At 38.8% G+C, this 23,862-nt stretch overlaps 1 protein-coding gene across 2 annotated transcripts; it reads right to left on the minus strand.

Annotated features, from left to right (window-relative positions):
* Positions 1-714: 714 nt before the first annotated feature.
* Positions 715-23,806, minus strand: ACTR2 (actin related protein 2). Of its 2 annotated transcripts, XM_015621037.1 has the most exons (10): positions 23,661-23,792; positions 17,950-18,060; positions 15,078-15,092; positions 12,787-13,002; positions 9,186-9,258; positions 7,189-7,325; positions 6,258-6,407; positions 5,423-5,568; positions 4,902-5,034; positions 715-3,756 (listed from the first exon to the last, which is right to left on the minus strand). In XM_015621037.1, exons 1-10 carry the CDS (start codon positions 23,706-23,708, stop codon positions 3,586-3,588), a joined length of 1,200 nt encoding a protein of 399 aa, XP_015476523.1. In that variant the 5' UTR covers positions 23,709-23,792; the 3' UTR covers positions 715-3,585. The 2 variants fall into 2 exon arrangements, with proteins under 2 accessions (XP_015476523.1, XP_015476524.1); XM_015621038.1 differs by lacking the exon at positions 15,078-15,092 and having other exon boundaries at positions 23,661-23,806.
* Between the last annotated feature and the right edge of the window lie 56 nt (positions 23,807-23,862).

Here is a 23,862-nt window from a genome sequence, read left to right on the forward strand (position 1 = left end):
TTACTTTTTTTCCCATTAAAATCCTGTCTATCTGCCTCTGTCCCTAAGGTAAGTGTTTGACCCAACCACTGAGGCAGATGGATCCAGAGCCAAACTGTACATAGTGGTTCCATCTAAGAAAAACAAACCCATTATCCTACCCCAAACAAGATGCCTGGTGAACATTCCTCCAGCACAGCATGTGCAATGAGCTGGGGGGAGAAGCTGGTTGAGCTCATTTCAAAAGCCAGTTAATGCACCATGAGTGGTGGACCAGTCACTAATCCACTCAAGTCCTTCTAAATGCTACAGGTCAACCCCCACATGCACTTTTTCTATCAGTGAAAATCAGGGATGCGGGTGAAATAGCACATGAAGTCACAATGCCAAGGAGACTCTTCCTAAACAGGGCATCATAATGTGGTTTCTAAGCTTAGCAAAGGATGCTGAGGTCAATACAAGTTGAGGGTTCTTCCTATTTTGCAGTATGGAGGTTGAACTAGAAAAAAAGAGTCCTGTCCAAGGATTAGGAATTTTTCTTTTTAAATAAAAGGATGGAGGGAGTGCAGTATTGGCTAAAAGATGGAGTATGACAGCAATCAGTAGACAATGTGTTATTTTGTCATGTCAGATTTCCTCAGCAAAAGCAGCTCATGATGGTTTTGTGATGGAAGTTAAGTTAGAGAAAAACTGACAGAACTGTGATTTCCCAAAGGAAACAAAGCAAACATAATCTACTTTGAAAAAAATCTGATTTTATTTTTGTATTGAAAAGACCTGTCAATTTAAATAGATGTTTATTTCCATTCATGGTCTCAACCAGTGTTGTGTGTTAACATTATTCAGAACTGTATAAAAAGCCATCTGTGTTACATTGGTTAACATCCTAGAACACTGGGGGAGGGGAGGGTTTGAAGCAGCTTAACATTAAAAATAGGATGTTCCCAAAAAACTTACAACTGATGCGGCATCTTCTATTCTAATTTTATAGGAGCTGAAGCATTTTGCAAATACAATTCAAGTTATTTGGTCTTCAAAAAAACTTTAAAACCAGATTGCTTTCATAGCAGTATTGAAGCTGTCAGCTGAGAGAACACACACACAACACTTGTGTGTGCAAACACATACATGGAGAACCACACTGAGCACAACTGGAACACCCCATTCAGTATTCGGATTACGAATGTGTTCCTCTGGAACCATGATCACAGTTAATTTAAAATGCTAGTTGCTTTTTTTAATATATACATGGTTTCCATGGAAACCCAAGATTCTGCACAATCAACTGACATTTATTACTCATGGTGCTGTGAAGTTCTTTAGTCAAGGGGCCAAATTCCAAAACCTTTACTCAAACATGCACATACCTCACTGAAGCCAGTGGACAGGGGAGAAGATGGTTTAGAAAAGGGGTTGCAGGGTCAAGGTCTAGATTTGAAAAACCACATGACAGATTGTCATTTAAAAAAAGGTTTTAAGTCATTCTTTGGTTTATTTCCATGATTCCCAACACTGTCTGAAAAGCCCAGAGACAGTCACATGAGAAATCATAGCTCTAAAGCAAGCCCATAGCATTTTTAAGTCTTGTGTATTAAATGTTTAGAAGACTACAGGAATTCAGAGTACCCCTTACATTCATGTCCCCAAAAATCTAGTAACTGCTTAAGTGCATGCACTGAGGCACGACCGGCATGCCTGTAAATTCGTATTGTTCAAGTTAAGAGTAAATATAGCTGCAAAAAACCCCACCCACCTATAATTAAATGGTCATTACTAGCAATACTATAGTGACTGTCTTGTTATTAAAGAAATGCAGACATGGTTTCTGCCCCTTTGGCTCGCTCAGCCAAAGGAAACTGTCTGCTCGATTTAGAAAGGAAGCACATTTTAACAGTCCAAGGGAGTTTAATATTTCCACGTTTCTGGGGTCAATTATTAATGTAAGGATGTAGACAAATGGCAAGTATATGAAAGCATCTCTCATACATTCCAAGGTTTGGAAGTCAAAAGCTGATCTTGACTTCCTTATGCTTACATGTTATGGTAGGCTTCAAAAACCAGTAAGAAGTAATACAATATTTCTATGGAAAGCAAAGTGGAACTAAGTCTAGCTAGCATTTGTATGCAAGCAGTTTTTGCTATGCTTAATGTAAGGCAGATTTTATAGCAACGATAGTTAGCAGTCTGCTAGTAGGAAAAAAATACAGGCAACTATACCCAGAGAAGGTGGCTGATAATTACTAGTGACAACTTCTATTTTTTAGAACAACTCAGCTTTAATGTACTTTCTGGAAACAGCATTTTCATCACTGGTTTTCACTTCCTTCCCCATCCCACGTTAAGTATCAAAAATCAAGACTGGATAAAATGAATTGTGGCTATTTACCAACCAACATCTCCTGTTTTAATATTATTCTTAACTGGAACAAATATAAGTTATTCTTTATAACCTACTGCCACTGGTTGTTTATAAATATTTGCTTGCTGCAATAAACACTGGTCATTGAAATATTCATTTGCAGTAAATACTTGGCACTAGGTTAATATACTTGTAAAGTTTAATGGAAGTGCTTCTGATGTACATACAAGCACTTAAAACATCAGACTTTTTAAAACTTTGTTCTGGGGGTTTAAATAACTATAGTTACAGTTTTCACGAGCATTTCTGAAAGAATTAAATCTCTTCAATAAGTTTAGATGCTCCTTTCTCAGCATATCTAAGTTTCTTCAACAATTACAGAATAACCAATTTAACATTCTTGCTTCCTATGCTGAGACAACATGGTACCAAAATTTAGTTATGAAGAGGCATTTTTGGTCAGGCTGACCACCCCCCAGCTGTCCCTTAACAAAAAAGAAACACAGCTCAATCCTGTCTCCTCTCTCCAGAAAAAAGACACCTAAGACCACAAATGTACACTTGCCAGAGCATCAGGTGTTTCTCCATTTGTGGCAACCGTACATTCCCACTTAGAGAAATACAGTCTGAAGGCCCCACCACCACCTTTTAGGATGAACCACCTCAGAAGCCAGTTTAGGCAGCAGTGCATATGAAATCACATTACATCAAAACCGTGTGTTAAAGTCACTCCAGCTACTTCAACTAGTTTTTAACAATGTTTAATCAAAATTCCTAATTGCAGGAAAGAAAAAAAAAAACCAAACTTAATGTAGAGAGAGGCATAGAGATGCAAAGATAACCACCACAATGATCCAATAGCAAAAACTCTCGTTTAAAGGTTTTCTTATGCTAAAAAAGGCACACAACCCTTTGTGAACTAGAGACAAAAGCTAGCAGGACTACAGCAATAAACCCAGAAGAAAAAGCCTACCAGAATTACCCAATTGCCTACTGGGAGGGAACAATGAAGTCGACAGGCTGCTCTTGCTCCGTTTTGTTTGCAGGGAAGTGGTCAAATTTAATAGTCAAATTTAGCCACATTAAGAAACATTTAACAAAAGCTACCCCAAGAAACCAGAACAAAACCTGACGTTTGGGTCAAAAGGCCACAGACAGGCCCTTCCATAGCATGTAGCTGAGTGAGTTCAGAGATTGGCAATGAAAGAAAAAAGCTTTAGACATGTGACGGGAACAAGCTTTGGGATTTATCGAACAGTCACACCAAGCTTCTCCAGCACACGCACTCCCTTTTCTTGGTATTCTTGTCGGGTCATCCAGAAGTTGTCTTTGTCTTTCATGATGTCTGCTAGAACGGCACCCCCCAGAAACACCATGTGCTTCCGACGAGGGGGATCTTCGATTCGGATCTTAAATTTCTGAGAAAGAGAAAAGAAATTGTTACTAGGATTCTTGAAACAAAGCCATGCAAAATAAAATTGGGCTTTTTACCAGAACAATGAAGTGGAAACTGACTAGTGAGAAAAATGCAACTAAAAAATGAAATGTTAGCACAGGGCAGTCTGTGCGAGCTTCCAGCTTGCGCAACCCAAGTAAAATAATGACTTTGCATTGGGAATTACACACAGTTACTGACACTTGCCCAAAAGTTGTACTTCCAGTATATCAACAAAAAGTCCAGGATTCAGAATACTAACAGAAAATTAAAGACCCAATTTCTGCATTTCAAGAACACTATTAAAAGTGAAATAATTCCTAATCTTTGATGGCTAAACTTATCAGAAGTTACCAGATCATCAAATCACAAATGTTTTAGAATTATACCAATCTACACAATCTAAACCAGTTTAACTACTAATATTCCCTTAACTTCTTCAGCGCTAAAGCTCTAACTTCAAGAACAAAAATGAGTACAAAACTGTGACTGAAATACTATCTCAGATGTCAAACATTCTGTACAATTGGGTCATTCCACAAAGACCTCCAGAGAACACTGCATTAAGAACCAGGGAAATTCAATTCAGTTCACTGTTAGAAACTCCACTCAAAGGAATTTTCAGTACAACACACTTACCTCTGTAAATGTGTGTGGCTATTGCCTGTTTATCACAATAACCAATGGAAAAGGGAAACTTACTCCACCTGAAAGTGTCTTAGAACTCTAGCCTCTCTCTCTTTTGAGTATTTCACTTGTAGTATGAACCAAAACTTTCACAGATTAAAAATAAATATTTTTTTTTTCCTCTATGACAACTTTAAGGCACAGAAACTCTAGCTTTGTTTAACCAACATAATAATTTGTGCCCTGGTATTTATCAGCCTATTTTACATTCGAAACAACCCAAGACTTCAGAAACTACCTGCTACTAGCAGGGTCTAGAAGGTCACTTTATTGGAAGTATGTACAAAGCAAAGGCAGTGGTGTGAGGAAGAGGGACAGCGATTTTGCAAGCTGCAGGAAGAGCCATCCGCAGCCTCCGTCATTTCTGACCACTTGGTTCCCTCTAGTGGGGATTCCGGGGAAGCCTCTGAGCCCCGCGGTGCAGCAGCCACCGATACCCACCGAGAGTTTTTCCACATCTCCTTTCAGAACTCGCTCCAGGTACAGCTGTTTCAGTTCCCGCTCCAGTCGTGAAGGCAGCCCAGGGTACATGGTGGACCCTCCAGACAGCACAATGTGCTTGTAGAATTCAGACCTGACCCAAAAAAAATAGTCTTTGTAGCATTGTATAGTTTACTCTGTACTATGGTAGCTACCTGAATTGACAGGGCCGTAAATACAAACCTAAACTTTGTCACTACACAAAAAAAGACTGCACAATTTCAGCAGGCTAGCTCATGCTTTCCCAGAAAGCAGAAATAAAAAAAATATTGTGCTTTCAAGATTTTATCTTTGTTCATTCTTATTGAAATAGTTTCCAGACAATCTGTTAAGCTCCAAAAACTCAGCCTGAGCCCCACTCCCAGCATACACCCTTCTCCCAGGAGCACACATTAATGCCTAAAGCAAAAGTTGTTACTTTGAATACAGTTCTTGCACCACCCCTGCACCAAGACCAAGGATTTTAAATGTTCTGCTCTTACCTGGTATCAATGTCAGCAGCCTGGATGGTGTTGAACAGCAATTCAGCCACACCAACCCCTTCAACATTGATTAAGTGAGGCTGGAAGAGAGCCTCCGGTGCCTCAAACCGTTCTCCACCAACTTTGATAATCCTGCCATCTGGGAGCTAGGGAAGAAACATCACCATTGAAAAGACTACTTTTAGCCACTTGAATGCTAAAAAAAACCCAAGAGGAAATGACCTACATTGCTCCCAAATGTTTTAACACAGGAAATTGTTGATAATTGTCAGCAGTGCAAGAAGTCATTCAGTAGTACTGAAAGAATATACAAATTCTTTAATCACTCTGCAATTCACTTGGAGACATCAGGGACTAGACACATTGCTATTGACCTACCAAATATTTCCTTGCAATACCAACTCCTAGTATCAATTTTAAAAATTATCTAACAGCAAGAATAATGCTTTTCTGCAAATTTTTCCAACTGTGATCACAAAGTTTCCACTAAGAGCAAGTTTACCTTTCCTGACACCAGATATCAGTCTCATGTCTCACTGCTGCATGGATAAAGCTGAAACAATCTCATATGCTAGAATAAGTCCACTTTCTCTACAAATCCCTGTACTATAGTATTCAAATTTCAAAGATCTACAATGACAAAAATGAGAACCAAGTCTTACAGAAAATCTGAAAAGAAAGCCTGTAGAACATTTTCCCAGAACCAATCAATTTTATTCTCCAGGCCGAGAGGTGAATGGCTGCCAAGAAAAACTGTAAAGAAATAGAAGCTAAATGCTACCTGAATTTAAACCTAGGAAGTTTAGGACAAGGAAAGCTGTCTTGAGACACTCACCGTGTAGGATTCAACTAGAACTGTGGTCTCTAGTGCCAGTTTCTGCTCCTGTTCAATGTTGTATCCCACATAACACAACTTCTCCTTGATCATGCGAACCGTCTCAAAATCAGCAGAATGGTTGAAAGCATAACCTCGCAGCAAGAGGAGCTGGAGGGAGCACAGCAGGTTAGCAGGAAATGAGAGGAACAGTCCAGATGTCAGTAAAGGGGCACATTTAAACACATATCTCAGTTCAACTCCTCTTTTTAGCTGCAAATTGGGTATTAAGACAAATCTGTCCCAGTGTATCCATTATACCCAGAAAAGAAGCAGTGTTACTCCAAATGGGAAATTTTCTTTATCATTACAACTTTCAGCATAACCAGCACAAAGACAAATGAAAAAAATCCAAAATAATTCTTATCTTTAGAACTTCAGAATATTCACATTTATCAGTTTAACCATAAGATTTCTCAATATAAGGTGCTGCTTATATTTCAAATGCCCAAACAAATGAATTGTCTATCAAACATGCTCTCTTATTTAATCATCAGGGAAGAATCATTACACTGTTTTCCACACTGTAAGAAAGTCTTTCTAAAACAGGTGAGTAGAACTGAGAGAATACAATTTAGCTTTAACTTTAGGTATTGAGAAAGCCAATTTTGGTGCTTTTCCTTCCCAAATAGGAAATAAATTCCCTTCCTACAAGGTTGCCACTAAGAAAATGTCTCTGAATAGCATCAGTATCATCACAAGTGATTTAGATGAGGAAACACAGTAAGAATAGACTGAAGTAACACAGAGAATACAGGAGCTCTTGATGTAATTAACATATGAATAATAAAGTGAAGTATGTAGTGGTTTTGTACTATCAAGGAAATTTGACTTGAACCAACATACCACAGATACCAGCCTCAACCTTAAATCCTCTTCCCTCCCAGCTTACCTTAATGAGGTACCTAGTGATATCCCTCCCAGCGATATCTAACCGTCTTGTGAGGTGAGGGAGGGAGAAACCTTCATAAACTGGGCAAATGTGAGTCACACCATCTCCAGAGTCCACGACAACACCAGTCAACAAACCTAAAAGAATGAGCAGGAAGCACAACTGTTATTGCACTTTCATAAAGAAAATAGAACAGCAGTGAGTTTAAGACAGGATTTTTCACTGTAAACTGATACAACCTCTCTTCCCTCAGTCATCAGTAGATATTAAACTTTAGGTTTCCATAGTAACAAATGCTCCATACATTTTTTGTTAAAGTATTACTTTTACCCAGATGTTTAGAGCTCTGCCACTCACAATTTTATGTGGTGTTTTGACATCTTAAATTGCGCTCTAATTAAAGGGAGTATCTGTGCTCATTAAATGATTATTGGGGCAGAAATTCCTCCACTGGATTTAGTTGTGTGATGTTATATTCATTTCTGAAATATGAAGAATCTAGAGATATTCAAGTCACAAGTTTACCTTGTGAAATTCTTAGGAATTCTTGATTTTTACTGGAATTCAAAAAACCAAATACTTTTGTAAAGTGGAGAATATTAGGACTATATAGCACATGCTTAGTATTTCCTCTCACAAGTGGCATTAGGCTGAATGAGATCTACCTTCACAGACTATAAAATTCATCTCTCATGAAAAAAAGTTTCCCATAAATTATTAAATTATAAGGTATACAAAACAGATATCATGAACATGTAGAAACAGAAATTTCTATACTTAAGAGGCAAAAATCAATGTTGAAAGTTGATCAGAAACAAGATACCTAAAGCAAGAAAGCATATTTTGAGGAGAGACCTTAGAAGTGTGGTGCACTGAAAGGAGGCACATCTCTATATAACTTTAGCCACTACTTCAATCTTTGAAGCAACAGAAATGCGCAGGATGTTTCAAAGGACTTGTTTTTAATTTTCAAAAGCAAATGTTTGATTTATGTGCCCCTTCATTTTTACAGCTTCGAAGGTCTTCAGCTTTGTTTTAGATGATGGTATGTGAAACACTGCAGACTGCTCTAAGTTCTCTCACTTCTGTTATTCTGTTGAGCACTACAGAGTAAGGTACATGTACAATTAAAGCAGAATTTAAGACTGCAGATGTCAATTAAGTATTTGTAAGGAATCAAACCAAAGAAAACAAAAAAAAATAATAATAGCACATAAAAACATAAAAGGGGAAAAAAAACATAACAGCACAGATTGCAACAAATAAAATTAATATTCAGGTTTGCAAAAGTGGTTTGTTTTGGTTCAAGTAATTATATTGACTTGCAGAGCCATCCTTCCAGTATCCCATTGCTTTTGGTCATGGACTAAGACACTACAGTGACATGTTAATGGACATGGATACTTATGTCCTGCTATGTGGCAGCTAAATACACCAAACTGCCAACAAACAGATGCAAGGAGTCACGGCATTAGAGCTGATGTGCTTTAGTAACTTCTTAAAATCCTAGATGGATTGAAGTTGATGGCAGAATTTCCACTGAATTCAGTCAATCCATAATTTTCTGCTCAGCCTGAGGACCACCTGGATCTAGTTTATCTACAGCAAAAGACTCAACATTTTATTTATTTTCTTTTCCCTAAAAATAGTGTAAAAGTCACATGATCACTTTCTTGAAGTTGTTGTCATGGTAAGAAGTTGTTCCTGTTTCAGAAAATCCAAAGTAAGCCATTAAGACTTGATGCCAAAGGCAAAATGATTACACCCTGAAACAATGAGAGTTCTGAGGACCCAGGTTTTTGCATTTATTCATGAAAATGACACCAACAGTGCTACCTATCCATAGTTCCTCAAAAGAAAATGCACGCTGTCAGTTAGAGCTGAGCTTCCTTAGAGAACAGCACAGAATTAAGCCCAGGACCCAGTGATGCCATGTGAGTGCTTGGGCTCAGCAACACATCTGAAAACTGAAGAAATTTTAGGTTAATTTTGCCTACCTTGAGCATACAGAGTAAGAACAGCCTGGATGGCTACATACACCCCAGAAAACTGGTATGTCTCAAACATAACCTGTAAGATGAAGGCAAAAATCAGCTTCCATCATTTCCAAATACCTCTAAGAAATTTCATCAGTGTTTGACAACTGTATTTCTAGAATTTTGTGTTTTTACTAATCAAAAACACTACCCAAGAATTTTCATCACACAGACTCTACATGAACATTCGAGACCTATGTGCTTTGGGTCAGTAAGAAGTACATTCAGTTTTGTACCTTACCTGTTCACACCAGACAAGCCAGATGAAATATTCCACCTCCCTTAAGCAACAAAAGCAAATACAAGAAACCCACACATCAATTTTTGCAGCTTTAGACAAATTTTCACTTTTCCAAAGTGCTTAATGAGTGGGAGGCAGTACTTGTAGACCAGCCAAGCAGTTCATTACTGAAGTGTGACTTGGGAATAAAATGTTTGTTTAAGATGTATGCTTTAAAACAAAGTTCAGGCATTTTTCATTCTTCATATGAAGTGATACAGAGTTTGTACAACTGCACACTCTGTCAAATAAAGACCAGACTCCCTCATATCTTAGTCTAGAATAAGCCCAGTATCACAGGTTGTTCTCTGGATCTGGACCACCTTTTTTAAAGGGCAACCAATGAAGAACTTTTAAATTTACTGTAAAATCCACTACAGAGAGAAAACTGCAGGTTTGCAGAACACGTACTGAAACAGGAAAAGTAGCTCCTTGTCTCGTACACTAGGTTTCCCTAATCACTTAACTAGTTTCAGTTAAGAAGCAGGCCAAGATTAAAGGATGTAGAGTTTATAGGATCTTGTCTTCTTCCTAAACACAAGAAAAGGCCAAGTAAACAAATCATGCTGTCCAGCAGTTTTCCCCTCAATAAGCTTTACCAGGAAAAATGGATGAACTCTGATTATTCCAACATATACAGAAGATTTGCTTTCGCTAGCCCCTGCAGCCTTCTGAACTCTTCTGCAACTTCAAGGATTGGAAACTGATTGAATCCTAAGTGCTCCCACAGCTCAAGTAAAATATATCTAAATATTTTTGAAGAAAAAAGCTCATGCCTGACAATTTTAGAATTCTGAAATTCTATTTAAAGAACCTCCTCCGTTAGAACAGTGTGAAAAGGAACAGAAAGGGAACAGTTGAAAGGGCAGCAACTCAAAATAGATCCCCTTTCAGTAGTCATTGTCTAAACCCAACACTAATCCAATGGATATTTTCAAACAACCTGAGTGCATATTAAATGAAGAAATAAGGTAAGAAAAATCTAAATTATCAACTTCATACAACAAAATCAATATTCAAACGGCACTAGTTACTGCCTTCACATGTCCCAAACCCTAAAGGCCTCTACAAAACCTTTTATAACCTTTGGGGGTGTTGTTATTCTTTCTTTCAAGAAAACAGAAATGCATTCTCCTCTGCATGACTTTCTTTGACATGGAAAATGCCTTGACACAGGGCATGTATGTTAACAAACCTTAACATATAAATACTGAGCAGTGTGTTTTCATGAAAAGATTCTTCTACAGCAGGTAACAGCAGATTCTGAATTACCTACAAAGTGATGTTCTAACTGGGTACAGAAAGAAAGAATTAAAACTGGGAAAAAATACACGGAATCCTAGGCTGGATTAGATGAAGTGACTGCGCTCCAGTGTCTCTACAGCTTTTTGATTCACCACTACAGTCTGGCTGCTTCTGAGGGTGTTACACAATGAGAGTGCAGCAGATAAAGACAAACAGCAAATACTCCATTAAGCTGAGGAGCAAAGCAGGTCTTGTACATGCTATGAAAGGAAAAGAGCTTTTTAAATATATATTTTACAATACAGCTGACACGTGAACACTTGCCGCCTTACTATTGCAGGTGGGTCTGACAAAGTGATGAAATGAGGAGAGAGAATCACTGGAAACAGAATGAAGGACAGCATATATAATTATCTATAATCTTTTTAGGGTACAGATGACTGAGATTTTCTTCCAAAATGTTACTGCACTGTATCCCAAAATGCAGAGACATTATTATATTTACTGCAGGCTTTAGGAAGTATCTTCATTCAGTTCTCTGCCTCATACTGGGCTCACCTCCCTGGAAAGGAGGAGGCCATGTCAAAAATGGAAGGAGTATAAAGACATTGTACTCTAAATATTGCAAGTTCTCAAAATATTGTGTTCCATTAAAAACATTAATAGAAACAATGAGCTTCTGTGTAACTCAAATTTAAATTTACAGAAATGGATTCTAGTTCTCGCTAATCTCTATCATGATTAAGAATCTGTGGTCTCTGGGGTGGTGTTATAAAGACAAGTGGAGCAAAGCAAATATTCTATCAGAATTCAGAGGCCATACTAGACTCCTGAATTTTTGGTATAAAATCACTTGGCACGAGAACAACTAAAATCCATCCTTTTGTATTTATCAGGAAAACAGAAACAAGAACACTATTGGTGACAACTGAAAAGCAAAGAAGCCTGGACAGGAAATAGAACCATTCCTGCTACGTGGAGGCCACCCAGAATAACCTGCCCTGTCTATCACACCACATGTGGCTGAGATACAGTACAGTATATTACTAGTGCTGCATTACCTGATACTTAGGTCATCAGACCCTAATGTCCACAATTGCTAAAAAAAACCCACTGAATTTAGATTGCACTGATAGTCTGATTTTTTTTCACTCCAGTTTTCCCAACTTTGCTAGACTTAATTTGCTCCCTGGTCACTGAAAGAAATGATTAGTGCAAATGTATGCACTGTCAGGTTGCAGAATGCACTACTGTAACTGTGACATCAAAAAGATTTCAAATGAAAGGTAATCATAAATGTAAATTCTTAATAGACTAAGCAATGAATTTGGGGAAATATATATATATATACACACAAGCTTTGATATTCAAACTTATATTAATTGAAAATAGCTATGATGCTTATGAGAAAAAAAATTCAACATAATAGAAAACTCAAACCTGAGTCCTCATCACATGTATAGGAGCTAGACAAAATATATCTGACAACCAACACTGAATACAAGGTTCAGCTGGAGCTTAGACATCCAGGGCAGCACTGAGACTGAGGATGCAAGAACCAGGCTTTCCTTCTTAGAAGGCTTTCATTGATAATCCCTAGCACTAATTAAAGATTAGTGCATTGGTTGTCATCACACCTTTGTCTCAACTACCTTCAACAACACTGCTCCATCTGGTAAGCATCATCTAGCTCCAATCTCCTCTGCATTACTGGCTTACAGAAGCCCAAGTCATTTAAAGTAATTAACATTCATCCAACAGCTACTAATCAACGTATCCTGGGTATGTGAAGGCAGACATGTATTTCCAATTCTGTGTTTTAAAGCTGCTATTAATGCTTGAGACAAGAAGCCTGCTTACAGATTGTGAATGAGATCAGCTAGTTTGAATTTAAGCACAGTAGCATTCATGCCTATGGCTGGGAACGGGTTTTGGTTAGAGAACAGAAGTGCTTTGCTTCACTCACTGCATGTTGCTGGAACAAGGATTCTCTTAGCAATGCTCCAATGACTGTGTATCAGCTCCTACTAGACATACCTCCACAATCTTCTCCCTGTTTTTAGTTGGATTCATGGGAGGCTCTGTGAGTAGTATTTTACAATTTTTTGTGTCAATATTAAGTTTCTCTGGTCCAAACGTGTAATCCCAAAGGTGCTTCATATCATCCCAGTTTCGAACTATGCCATTCTCCATCGGATAATTCACTTCCAGCATTGATCGTAATTCACTGGCTTCATCACCAACCATCAGATCCTGTAAAATTTTAATACAAAAACATGTCAGTGTTTACAAAGTTTTCTAAACACCCAACTCCTCAAGAATGACAGTGAACTGCTTCAGCCTGTGTCCAGATGTGTTCTTAAACAATGCCCATATTTTTGAATCATTTGCAGGTACTTAGGAGAGAAGTAGAATATATTCCATGTAATATTTAAATTTGGCTCTTACCCATCCCAAAGCTTTTCCAAAATAAACATTATTAATTTTACTTTTTCAATTAACCTTAAAGAAACCAATAAACGCTGTTAGAGCTAGAGACTACAAAGCCTTTGTAAGTACAGATGTTTCTCCACTGACACTTCGAAAATTATTTTAACAAATACTATTTTCTAAGAGCCGAGATGCAAAACAGCACATAAGGGTAGTAGGTGGGATTGGCAGAATAGTTTTTCCATGCATGTTGCAAATTTCTGTGCACAATACCAAAAAAGGAATAATGAGTGGTGAATAAGCATACCGAACAGGAGCAAAAGCAAATAAGAGATTATAAATTCCACACCAGACATTAAAAGAAACAATGGTTTACATATTGCCTGTGTCAATAGGGTGTGAAGAGACACATCTGAATATAAAATGTAACCTCATCTGTTCCTTGCCAAAAGTCCCAAGCCAGAAACCCCAGTAATGCATTCTTGCACAAACACAACCAACTAATGCAATTTGTATAGTCATTTCACACTGATTAAGCAATCTGTTTATTAACGTTAGTTATGCAAACGTTGCACATTCAAATTAGTAGCATCACATCTTCTCCTTTCCCACGTATCTCCCACAGGAAGTATGCACAGTAGCATCTTATCTTTGCTCCTCCTTACATCCCATACTTTCCTAAAGAAGTCTAAACTGACTCACTTGTACTTAGGCTGTAAGAACATATTTCTAGGTACCATTAGCTCTGTGTCCATAATATTAGTTGGGAAAAAAAAGAAAGAAAAGAAAGAAAAAAATTTAAAAAAAAAAGAAAAAGAAAAAAGCCAGCTGCTTCATCCAGACATATACCACAACAGTTTGCAGTTGCTGTGGCACAGTGGAAGTGTGGGTTACTCAACCTACTATTCAATGCCAGGGAAAAAAAGATGCACAAGAAAAAATCTGGCATCTGGTTTATAATGCCTGTTTCAGAAGTAACCCAAGCAGTTGCTGTTGGCTATATAAAAAGGAAGTTACTTGAAAATAGTCTAAGTGAAACCATTCCTCTTTCACCCCCCTCTCCCTGACAAGGTGTTTCATTTGTTTTCCCCTGCACAGCAGAACACGCTTCAGCTCTCGACTGTACAGAAGACAAAAGTCAAGACTCCAATACTTTCAATCAAAAGCACTCTGGTAAAACCATACTATGAGAACTCCACCATGTAGCCACATTACTCATGAGAATTTAAGACAACACAAACTCCACCAGTTAGAAGAATCAGAAGCCTTTTTTGTGCACTGCTCTTTGAGGCTCTAAGCTGTCCAATAGGACACAGCCCAGGAAAAGCTGCTATTCAAAGATGCAAAGTGAAAGTTGCACAAAACTTTCACATCCTTTTAAAACAAAACTAAAGGGCAGAACACTTGTTCTCTCTTGAGAACACCAGCACTAGCACACTAACAAACACGTACACTTGGCAGCTGAAGAGGAAGAAGGACAACACAACCAAATTTGCAGAGAGGAAGCAGTATTGTGGCATCCTGTGTTTTCACCACTTCAGTACTCATTAATATCTATCTAACTGAAATCTTAACATTTCTTCAAACTCTTGGTTTGTAATGTTAAACAGAGCAAATTCTACTGTTAAAGATGCTGAGTTCATGTTGATCTTTCAATGTTATTCTTGCATCTTGCAAAACTACAGGTTACGTAGCATTTAAAAGCAATACATAAAATATTCTCGTTAATTAGTTGCCAGTAAATCAAAGCAATGAACAATGTCCAAAATAATTATGTATTCAAATGTAAAATGTAAGACAAGACAAAACAATGAATAGCATTTATAAAATAACATAACAGCTACTAAGTCTCATCAAGCAAAAATGGAAAACAAAAAGCAAAGGGGCACCTCACTTACCATCATTTTGTTATTCTACTTCAACAGGTCAAGAAAGGTGAAGAAAAGGTAGAAGCAAGAAAGTCAGAAAAGGCCTAAATGAAATTCTCAAATTATTTTAAGTACACAGTAGAATTAGGCTGAAAAGAGATGCATGTACAGCAGGAAATGATCTGAGTTAGTTTAGTTAGGGCCAAACTAACATTATCAGGACATCAGATTAAATTGTCTCTTTAAAGAAAGCTATTGCTACATGTCAGTGGCAAGTCATGTTTAGGCTTCCTAGACTGCAAATAAGATCAGTGTATCTGCTTATCTCTCATAAATAGGATTCTGTGTATAAATATTCTGTAACAGTGGAGTATTACTCTGTGCTAGGTGTATGTCTGAACTAGAAAAGACTCTGCACAGGACAATTGACCATAACTAGCTCTGACAATTGCTAAATTTACATTTTGGTTTAAAAATTCACTTAATATATCCAAGAACTGAAAACTACTCCTTAGTACTGACTTATTAATACCCCCCAAACCTGCTGCAGACTAGTAAGTCAGTAAAAGCCAAGAGCAGCATCTATGCTTCTAGTTTGAGTTGCAATTTTGAGCAAAATAATCCCAGTAATAATTGAATTCCTGAGCAGGAGAAAAAGCCATATCCCTGCTGCTAGCTAAAATGAGAATCCCTAAGGAAAATATGGTCAAAGCAACTTGAAACTGGTAACTCAGTGGATGATAACTACTGTTCTGATCAGCTTCCAGGCTCCTTTCACAGAGTTTCAAAGGAGTGCAGTTTTCCTGAATAGTTTTGAAAAGTTAAACTAATAATCTCCTTGACAGCTTCCTATACTCTGTTTTAAACTTATCCCGTAAGAACTCACAGCGTATGCCTAGAATTAAAACTAGAATGAGTTTTTTTGTCATAAAACTCATCTGCTAAAATACATTTTTTAGAAAATCTGCAAGATTTTCACAAAGAAAAACAGCACTCACACTTAACAAGTCTTTCTACTGTATTATCCTACTGGGATACCCAAAGTGTTTGTGGCAGGGATTTCTTCTCTTGATACACTGCTGCCTTAAGAAAGGGTGACAAGCTGTTATAGGCAGATGATATAAAACTTCTAGAAAGAATCTAGACACAGTTTATACTCTTTGAAATACACCCACATGATCCATGCTCAAGCAGAATACCAGTAATGCATGCAAGATGATCATTTACAGGTTCTTTTGCTGATCTCATAGCAATTACCCACGTCTACCTCCTATCTTTCCAATGCAGCACTGTTATCTGCAGCAATATTAAATTATCAGGTAATCAGAGGATACCAAAACTGGTGGGACAGGCTGTATTGAATCAGCTGGAAAGAAAACATGACTTCAACAGTGAGATTTCATGCAAGAAAGTTTTTGGGGGAGTTTAGACTCATAAATCACTGCATAATTTCATAAAATTTTACCAGGACCTCCTTTAAGAAGGCTCCTCACATTAAGTTCAAGAAGACACCCAACGAAATACCTCTCCCCAAATCTTACTAGAGAAAGGATTATATTTTCTGTCCTCTTACAAAAAAAAAAATCCCCTCTGTTGTGAAAGGGAAAGATCTCTATCCTCTCAGCCAAATTGTCCTAGCTGATACAAGGTAAAGCATTCTTGAGATAGTAACAAGACAAACCCACAATCACATTTTGGGAAGTTCTAGCATCCTTCAGCCTTTTGACCTCATTGTATGGCCTTCTGCTGATACTACAACCATTTCACAGGCAGAAGCAGAAACCCGACAACTCAAGTTCTTGTCAGCTACAGGGTTCTGAAAATAAGGAACAAGTCTGGACTGATTTTTTTCCCTCTTCCTAAACTGCTGCTCAGAACCAGTAAGGAAAGCAAAATTGAAATTGAAAAGTGGTCCTATTTAACCTTCACTGGCCTAAGTGGGAACTTCTACAGTTCTGCATTGCCACCTGCTTCTCCCTCGCTCTCCAGCTGAAGTTTGCTTGATGGTCTTAGGAAGGCATTCACTACTTTACCTGACCAAGAAATCCCTCTCTTTCAGCTGGATAAGCTCACTAAAGCAGCTCACAACATGCCTGCACAAGCAGCAGGACCAACACAAGGTAAGAATTGTGTGGCTACAAGCAAGAAGGGAGGATGTGACCACAGCAGGGCCAAGACATTTACCAAAGCCTACATAGCAGAAGCAACAAATAACATTTGAAGTGTTGCTCTCTAATTGCAAAATAAGTGAAAAATTATAGCTCCCTGGACTTCAGAAAATGAATTCTCCAACAGTGGTTCTCCCCCCATGTCTTGGAATAATGCCCCAAGACAAAGCAGCCTGAACAGAGCCTCTCCATCTCTAACTGGTGTCACCCCAGGACAAGCACCTACATCCACCAACAGCAAAAGGAAAACAAAAACCATAGAAACAATGAAACGCAAACACAACCAAGGTTAAACATCTCATACAAGATCACAGATGATCAACTCTGAGTAGAAAGCAAACCATACAGAAAAACCTGGAAGCACCAGCAGTTCTTCAACATTGTTTCAAAATGCCATGGTACAGCTTGGTGACAGTCACTTCTGTCTGATTTCTGCCTTCTAATCTTGACACCATTTGCACACTGGCATTTGAAGCCCCTTTTTGCCCAGAACCACTCAAGCCCTACCTGCTGCCTCCTCAGGTGTACTATCTGAAGGCCTCCAGTGCTTTAGATTACCCTCTTCTTAACCTTGCAGTTTGTGACAGGCTAAAATCCAATACAGAAATTAATCAAGAGATACTGAGACAGCACAAAAGGGAATTAAGGAAAAAACATTTCCAAACATTACACAAGTCAAAAGCTGCCCTAAATATTTTTATCTGTCAGAAATAAATAACAATCAAAAAATTTACCTTGATTTCAATGTTTCCCACTTTAGCAGTTGATCTTATAATGGGTCTTCCAACCAATGCTGGAAAAATGTGCTCTGGAAAATTTGAGCCTGCGTAGCCACATTTCACAAACTGAAAAGGAAGAAATAATTTTATTAGAATATGCATTACTTTAATTTACAAACAGAAACCTGGCTTTAAGTTAAAAAATAAAAGTCCAAATTTAAGAGCATGTGCCCACTGGAAACCGATCTGATTTACACTTTTAAATAAATTTTACACATTTTAGATGATGCATAGATTTTTAAAACTAAATAAAAGTATTTTGTAGAATGTTTTCTGAATCAAGACTACCAGATTTTTGAGATACAGTTTAAAATTAATAAGTACATTGCAAAGTGTAAAAAAGAGTCCATGTCTGAATTTGCATTTCCTGCCACTCTATAAAAAAGTCCTCTAGCAACCAGAAATCTGTAATTTTATAACAGATCACCTTATAACGAGTACCCAATGAAACCTAATTAAATCTCTTCTCCAATTAGAGCACATGGTAGCATAATGAATTACATACCAGGAAAAACCCTAAACCTTGTGAATTCAAGTTTTCCACTCTTCTAAAAAGTGCTCAAATGTGAACTAGCAATTCACATGGATTTCTCAAAGTTTTGTAATTTTGAGGGTTTTCTTTAAGGATAAAGTCAGCAGTAAGCCCTTCTAAAACCAACAGCACAATCAAAACCTCAAATGATGGCAGTTCACACCAAACAGGATGCTCTGAAAGAGTGTTTGCTACCCAGATATATACAAAAGGAAGCTTTATATCACTGGGTTCCAAGATAGTATACACACTAAGAAAACAATGACAATTTACTGAACAATAAAAAAACATATAGTCACTAGAGGAAATTCAGTTGTAAAATATGAACTTTAAATGTGCCAGCAAGAAGTTACAAGTTTAGCTCATGGGGATCAGCAAATCATGCTCTTCAGCTCTGGTATTTTGATAGGATATTTTCATGTATCATACTCTGATGTTCCACCTGCACCTCTTACAAAGAAGACTCCTCTTTTATTCTTGATGCACAGTTTGTATACTGGACTAGTTTAACATGCTAAAACAAAAACATTTTCATCTGCAAAATTACTCAACCACTGAGGTGCAGCAGTGGTAACCCAGCACCATGGGATCCTTCAGGCTGGAGGGAACCTCAGGAGCTGTCTCATCCAACACTGGGCTCAAACCAGTCACCGCTGAATTCTGAGCAGGTTGCTCAGGGCTTGGACCAGCTGGGTGCTGGCAGCCTCCAAGAACAGGCAATTCACAGACTCCTTGGGACCCTGTCCCAAAATGTAATTATCCACTGCAGGTTGTATTAAAAGCCATCTGCTAGAAATTTTCAAATATTCTCTGGGTTTTCTGAAGCAAGGTCTGAAGACTGCCACTGGAACAATTATCCCAGTGAAGAGTACAGCTAATTGCAGCTGAGAGGAATTCTGTCATTACGCTAACGGTAACATGAAAAGTCACTTGTGCTGATGCTCATAATTATTCACCTTACTGCAGTAAAAAAGGGCACCTGTTGTGGAAAGAAATGTAGAGAACCGGTTACAGAAAGAGCCATAAGATATTTTAAATAAAGCTGGGGTAATAGAGGGGAGAAAGGATTTTTATTTTGCTGGTTTGTGACCCTAGTTTCTTTCACTCCTTCAGTGCTTGGAGTATCTGAAGAATGACACTGTGTACACAGCTCATTTAACTCATCCTACTTCAAACCCAGAACACTCTGAAAAGGCAAGTATTTACCAATTCTTTTGGTTATACTAAAGCTAGAAGTGCCTAGGAGTTGTACAGATCTTATCTGTGCATTCAAGAATGCAGTGCTGCTATGAGAAAGCAAAGAGCAGCCACAAGCACTTCTGGATCATATACCTGAATACATCAGTATACCAGAAGTAACAGGATAAGCAATATCTAAATAAATCTTTACAACTTAAAACTCTTAGAACACCCCCTCAAGAAGTTCCACTACTCCAACTTTTAAAACTTGCTAAACCCCCAGTATTTATATAGCAATCCTGATGTATGCAACCAAAACAACTACTGCACAAAAATCAGTGCCTCTTGGCCAGCCTTTAAAACACCTCTCAGAATCACATACTACACAACTACACTGACCTAAAAACTGCTGACCTACAAAACCACAAAAATTCCTACTATTTGATATGAATAGTAACTTCCAGCCTCTTTCTGCTTGAAAGAGAAGACCTTGATGTATCTTCCTGGGAAATTAACTATGTTGGCAATTAACAAATCCTAGATTTTAAAAACAGATTGGCATTTCTCCAACCAGCCTAAAACACAATCAAAACCAGATTTAATTGATGAGAACTAGAATGAGTGAGATTAAACTTGGACATTCACAGTCTGTTTCCCACCTCCTTCTGGCCAGAACAGAGAGCCTTAAAAATTACATTTTAGAAAGTTTGATTGTTTGATAGACAGAAAGGCAGGAATTTTACCTTGCCTTCAAATCTGAAATTTCAAAAATTTGGTGAAGATAAGAACAAGCGAGAGTCTTCTTTGTCAGCTTCCCCATCAATGGGGGCATCCCCACTGTAGTATTCTCCCTGACACTATCCTGAATATTCAGCTGGTTCAGTAAGTTTGTGATGCCTAACACTGCCTATCATGGCTGAAGAAACTGGCTCAGTAAAACAACCCAACAGGTAAATGCACAGATTGGTATAATAAGAGATTTTGGACTCTTTCAGATTTTTTGAAGGGGTACAGTAAAGACAAGATACCTCTCCCTCCTGCCCCTTACAGGAAATCCTTCAAAATATTCAAGTAAACATTATGAACTGCAGTAATCTGGAACAGCTTCTCCTTTCTAAGGCCCAACATTAAACGCTCACTGTTCTGCAGCTCTCAGTTTGAAACTCTCTAATTTAAGTACAGTGCACTTGTTTCTCTTCCACCTCTTGCTGTGCACACCCCTCACAGCAATTATTGAACAATTTCAGTACAATACTCATGTTTCCAACAATAAAACAAGCACTCCATGAACCTACCCATTTCTGCAAGGACTTCATCATCATCTGTTTTTGCACACATTTGCTATACATTCAGAATGTTCTAAGAACAGCTATGTAGCCTGTGTGCAAGACCATGTATGTAAGAATTTTTACCATATATAGTTTCTTCTCCATTTCACTGTGGTTTATAGCGAGTCTTTCACTTCCTACTGAGTCATCAAACACTAAGAACTTGCATGTATAAGTGTTCTTTCAAACTAAAAGAATGAGGAAGCTTGCGAACATGTCACGTGACTGCTTTTAATATGAATACTAATATTCTTATCAGATCTCCGTGCTTGATCCTTTCCACTGATGCAACTCTCAAACAAAAACCCTAAATACAGTTACAACAACTTTACAGGCCAGTAAGTAACGTTCCTTTTGGCCTCTAACAATAAGAACATTCACCCCTAACACTTTAGACTTTTGAGGTGCCATTGCCTGCCTCCCACACTACATGTTGCAAGAACTTCCTTTGAGTCACCCACCTCTTCCTCAAAGGTTGAGGAAAGATCAGAAGTCCTACTGCAGCCTAACAAGAACAGTAAATTTCGAAGACAAGCCTAATGTTAAAAATTCACCAGATTTTTCCAAATATATTAGCCACTTTTTATCTATAAGATTCCTGACACATGGAAAGAGATTTAATTTCTATCATGCTTTTTAAGTGTGAGATATCAGAAATAACTCTAAAATAAGATGTCTGTTGTCACATAGGAAAAAATATTATCAAAATAGTGGTTTGACGATATAGAACTACTTGGTATCTCCACTTGTAGTTGAAACTCAAAAGTTTTTCTGAATGGAATTTTTGTCCAGCTTAGTTATCCCAATCCTTGTTCAATTATCCCAAATCAATCTAAACATTTTGAGTTGACTGATTTAACAATTACTTCTGACACTTTGCTCTCCCACCCAAGGAGCTCTATGGCTTCCAGACACACATTGGTCTGCCCAGAGGCTGAGCACAACCCAAAACTGCAAAAGCTGAAGTGACACAGGCCCCTCCTCTTGCACCATCAAGGCACCTTCCACTCTCCTGGTTATTTATATCCTGGTACATCAGGGAGGGAAAAAATGTATCGATGCAAGACGTCTCCAGAATTAAGAGCAGGCACAGATACCCTAGGTTGTAAAGAAATCTGTGTGCAGCTTGGGAAATCTGATTGGAAAAAGCACTTTTACCCCCTGTGTCACACCTGAGACCAGGCAGGGTTCAACACTGCTGTCACTACCAATACACTAAACATTTTACAACTCAGTGATTATTGCCATATAAAGGACCACACCAATGGGTGAAGCTCTGATTTTTTATTTTTTTTTTTTTAAATCTGGGCCTCACAATAGAACATTAAAGAAAAAAGAACAACAAAAAAACTCTAACAAAAAACAAACCATAACGAAGCTTCCATATCCCTCTGTAACAAGTAAATTCTACTGACTGAGACAGCTATCTTTCCTTCTTTCCTTTTTCTAAATGATAGTGCAAAAAGTGCCAAAGGCTCTGAACCCTAGCCCTATTAAAAATATTTTTTGCAATATGAAGGTTAACAAAGACATCAAAACTGTCAAATCCCTGAACTTCCAAATATGATGTTCTTCTTCCTGAACCATTCTAACAATTTCAGATGCTAATCGAAAAACCCTCTAAGTTAGGATGCTGAATCTCTAGTAACAGCATCTTTTGTCTCAGCTATTCTTTCCTAGGCTCATTAAAAAAGAAAAAAAAAAAACCTCTTTATTGCAAGTATATAAAATACACTCCCATATAAAATGAAACCTTGCTTTGTTTTGCCATTTAAGAGATTTTAATGTACCACCAATTAAGGTAACTGTCCAAATAATATTGCTTTACTAGGGGAAACCCTAGATTGCTAAAAAAATTACCAAGGGGAAATATCCACTGATAGCATCTGATCTCTTTCTGCTTTAAAATGGTATCTTTTTCACTTCCTGCCAAGGTGCCTCACAGCCTGACAAAAGGATAGATTTCCAGCGGGTGCCTGCAGAGGTGCGTGGAAAAGATGGGGAGAAAACCTTTCCTTAAGAAAATGCCAATTTGGAGGTACGTGGCAGATCAGAGAGGTATTAAGGAAAGGATGATGCTCTATTTTGAACAGCAGCTGCCCAAAAAAAAATTTAAATCAAACAAAACCCCAACAACAAAACCCCCCAACATTTTCCTAAACTAATAATGCTGCAGACACAGGACACATCCTGATTGCTCAACGCATAAATTCAAAATTCATTCAGAATTTTTAAAAATCGCTATTTTTGTCTAAACGCTCGTTGCTACTGCGAGACTCGCTCAGGTCACGTAGAGAAATCGGGATCTCGACGGTAAAATCAGAACGCCGAGGGGGTGGGGGCGGGCACAGCAGCCCCAGCCCCGCAGACCCCCGGCGGTGCCCCCGGCTCGGGAACACGGGGACACCGGGCCGAGGGCCGCCAGCCGCCCCCGCCCATTCATTCCGCGGGCCCGCGCGAGCGCCGGGATGGCGGCCGGGCCCGGTGGCGGCAGCAGGGCCGGGCGGGCGCGGCCCGCGGGCGGTGCCGGCAGGAAGCCGGGCCGGCTCCGGGGGGAGTCGCCCGGCTTCCCCTTCCCCTCCGCCCCGGCAGCAGGGCGGGTCCCGGCGCCGCCCGCAGAGACTTACCCCGGTGCCGTTGTCGCACACCACCACCTTCCTGCCCAGCGTGTCCATCGCTGCGACACCGACACGGCTCCGCACCGGGACCGACACCGACCGCGACACCGGCACCGCCCCGACCTCCGCCGGGCCCCCCGAGCGCGCCGCCCGCCGCGCGCGCACGCCGGAAGCCGTCAGCGCGCGCCGCCGCCCCGCCCGCCTCCGGCCC

This window comes from Parus major, chromosome 3 (genome assembly GCF_001522545.3).
Source record: "Parus major isolate Abel chromosome 3, Parus_major1.1, whole genome shotgun sequence".
Classification (NCBI taxonomy): domain Eukaryota; kingdom Metazoa; phylum Chordata; class Aves; order Passeriformes; family Paridae; genus Parus; species Parus major.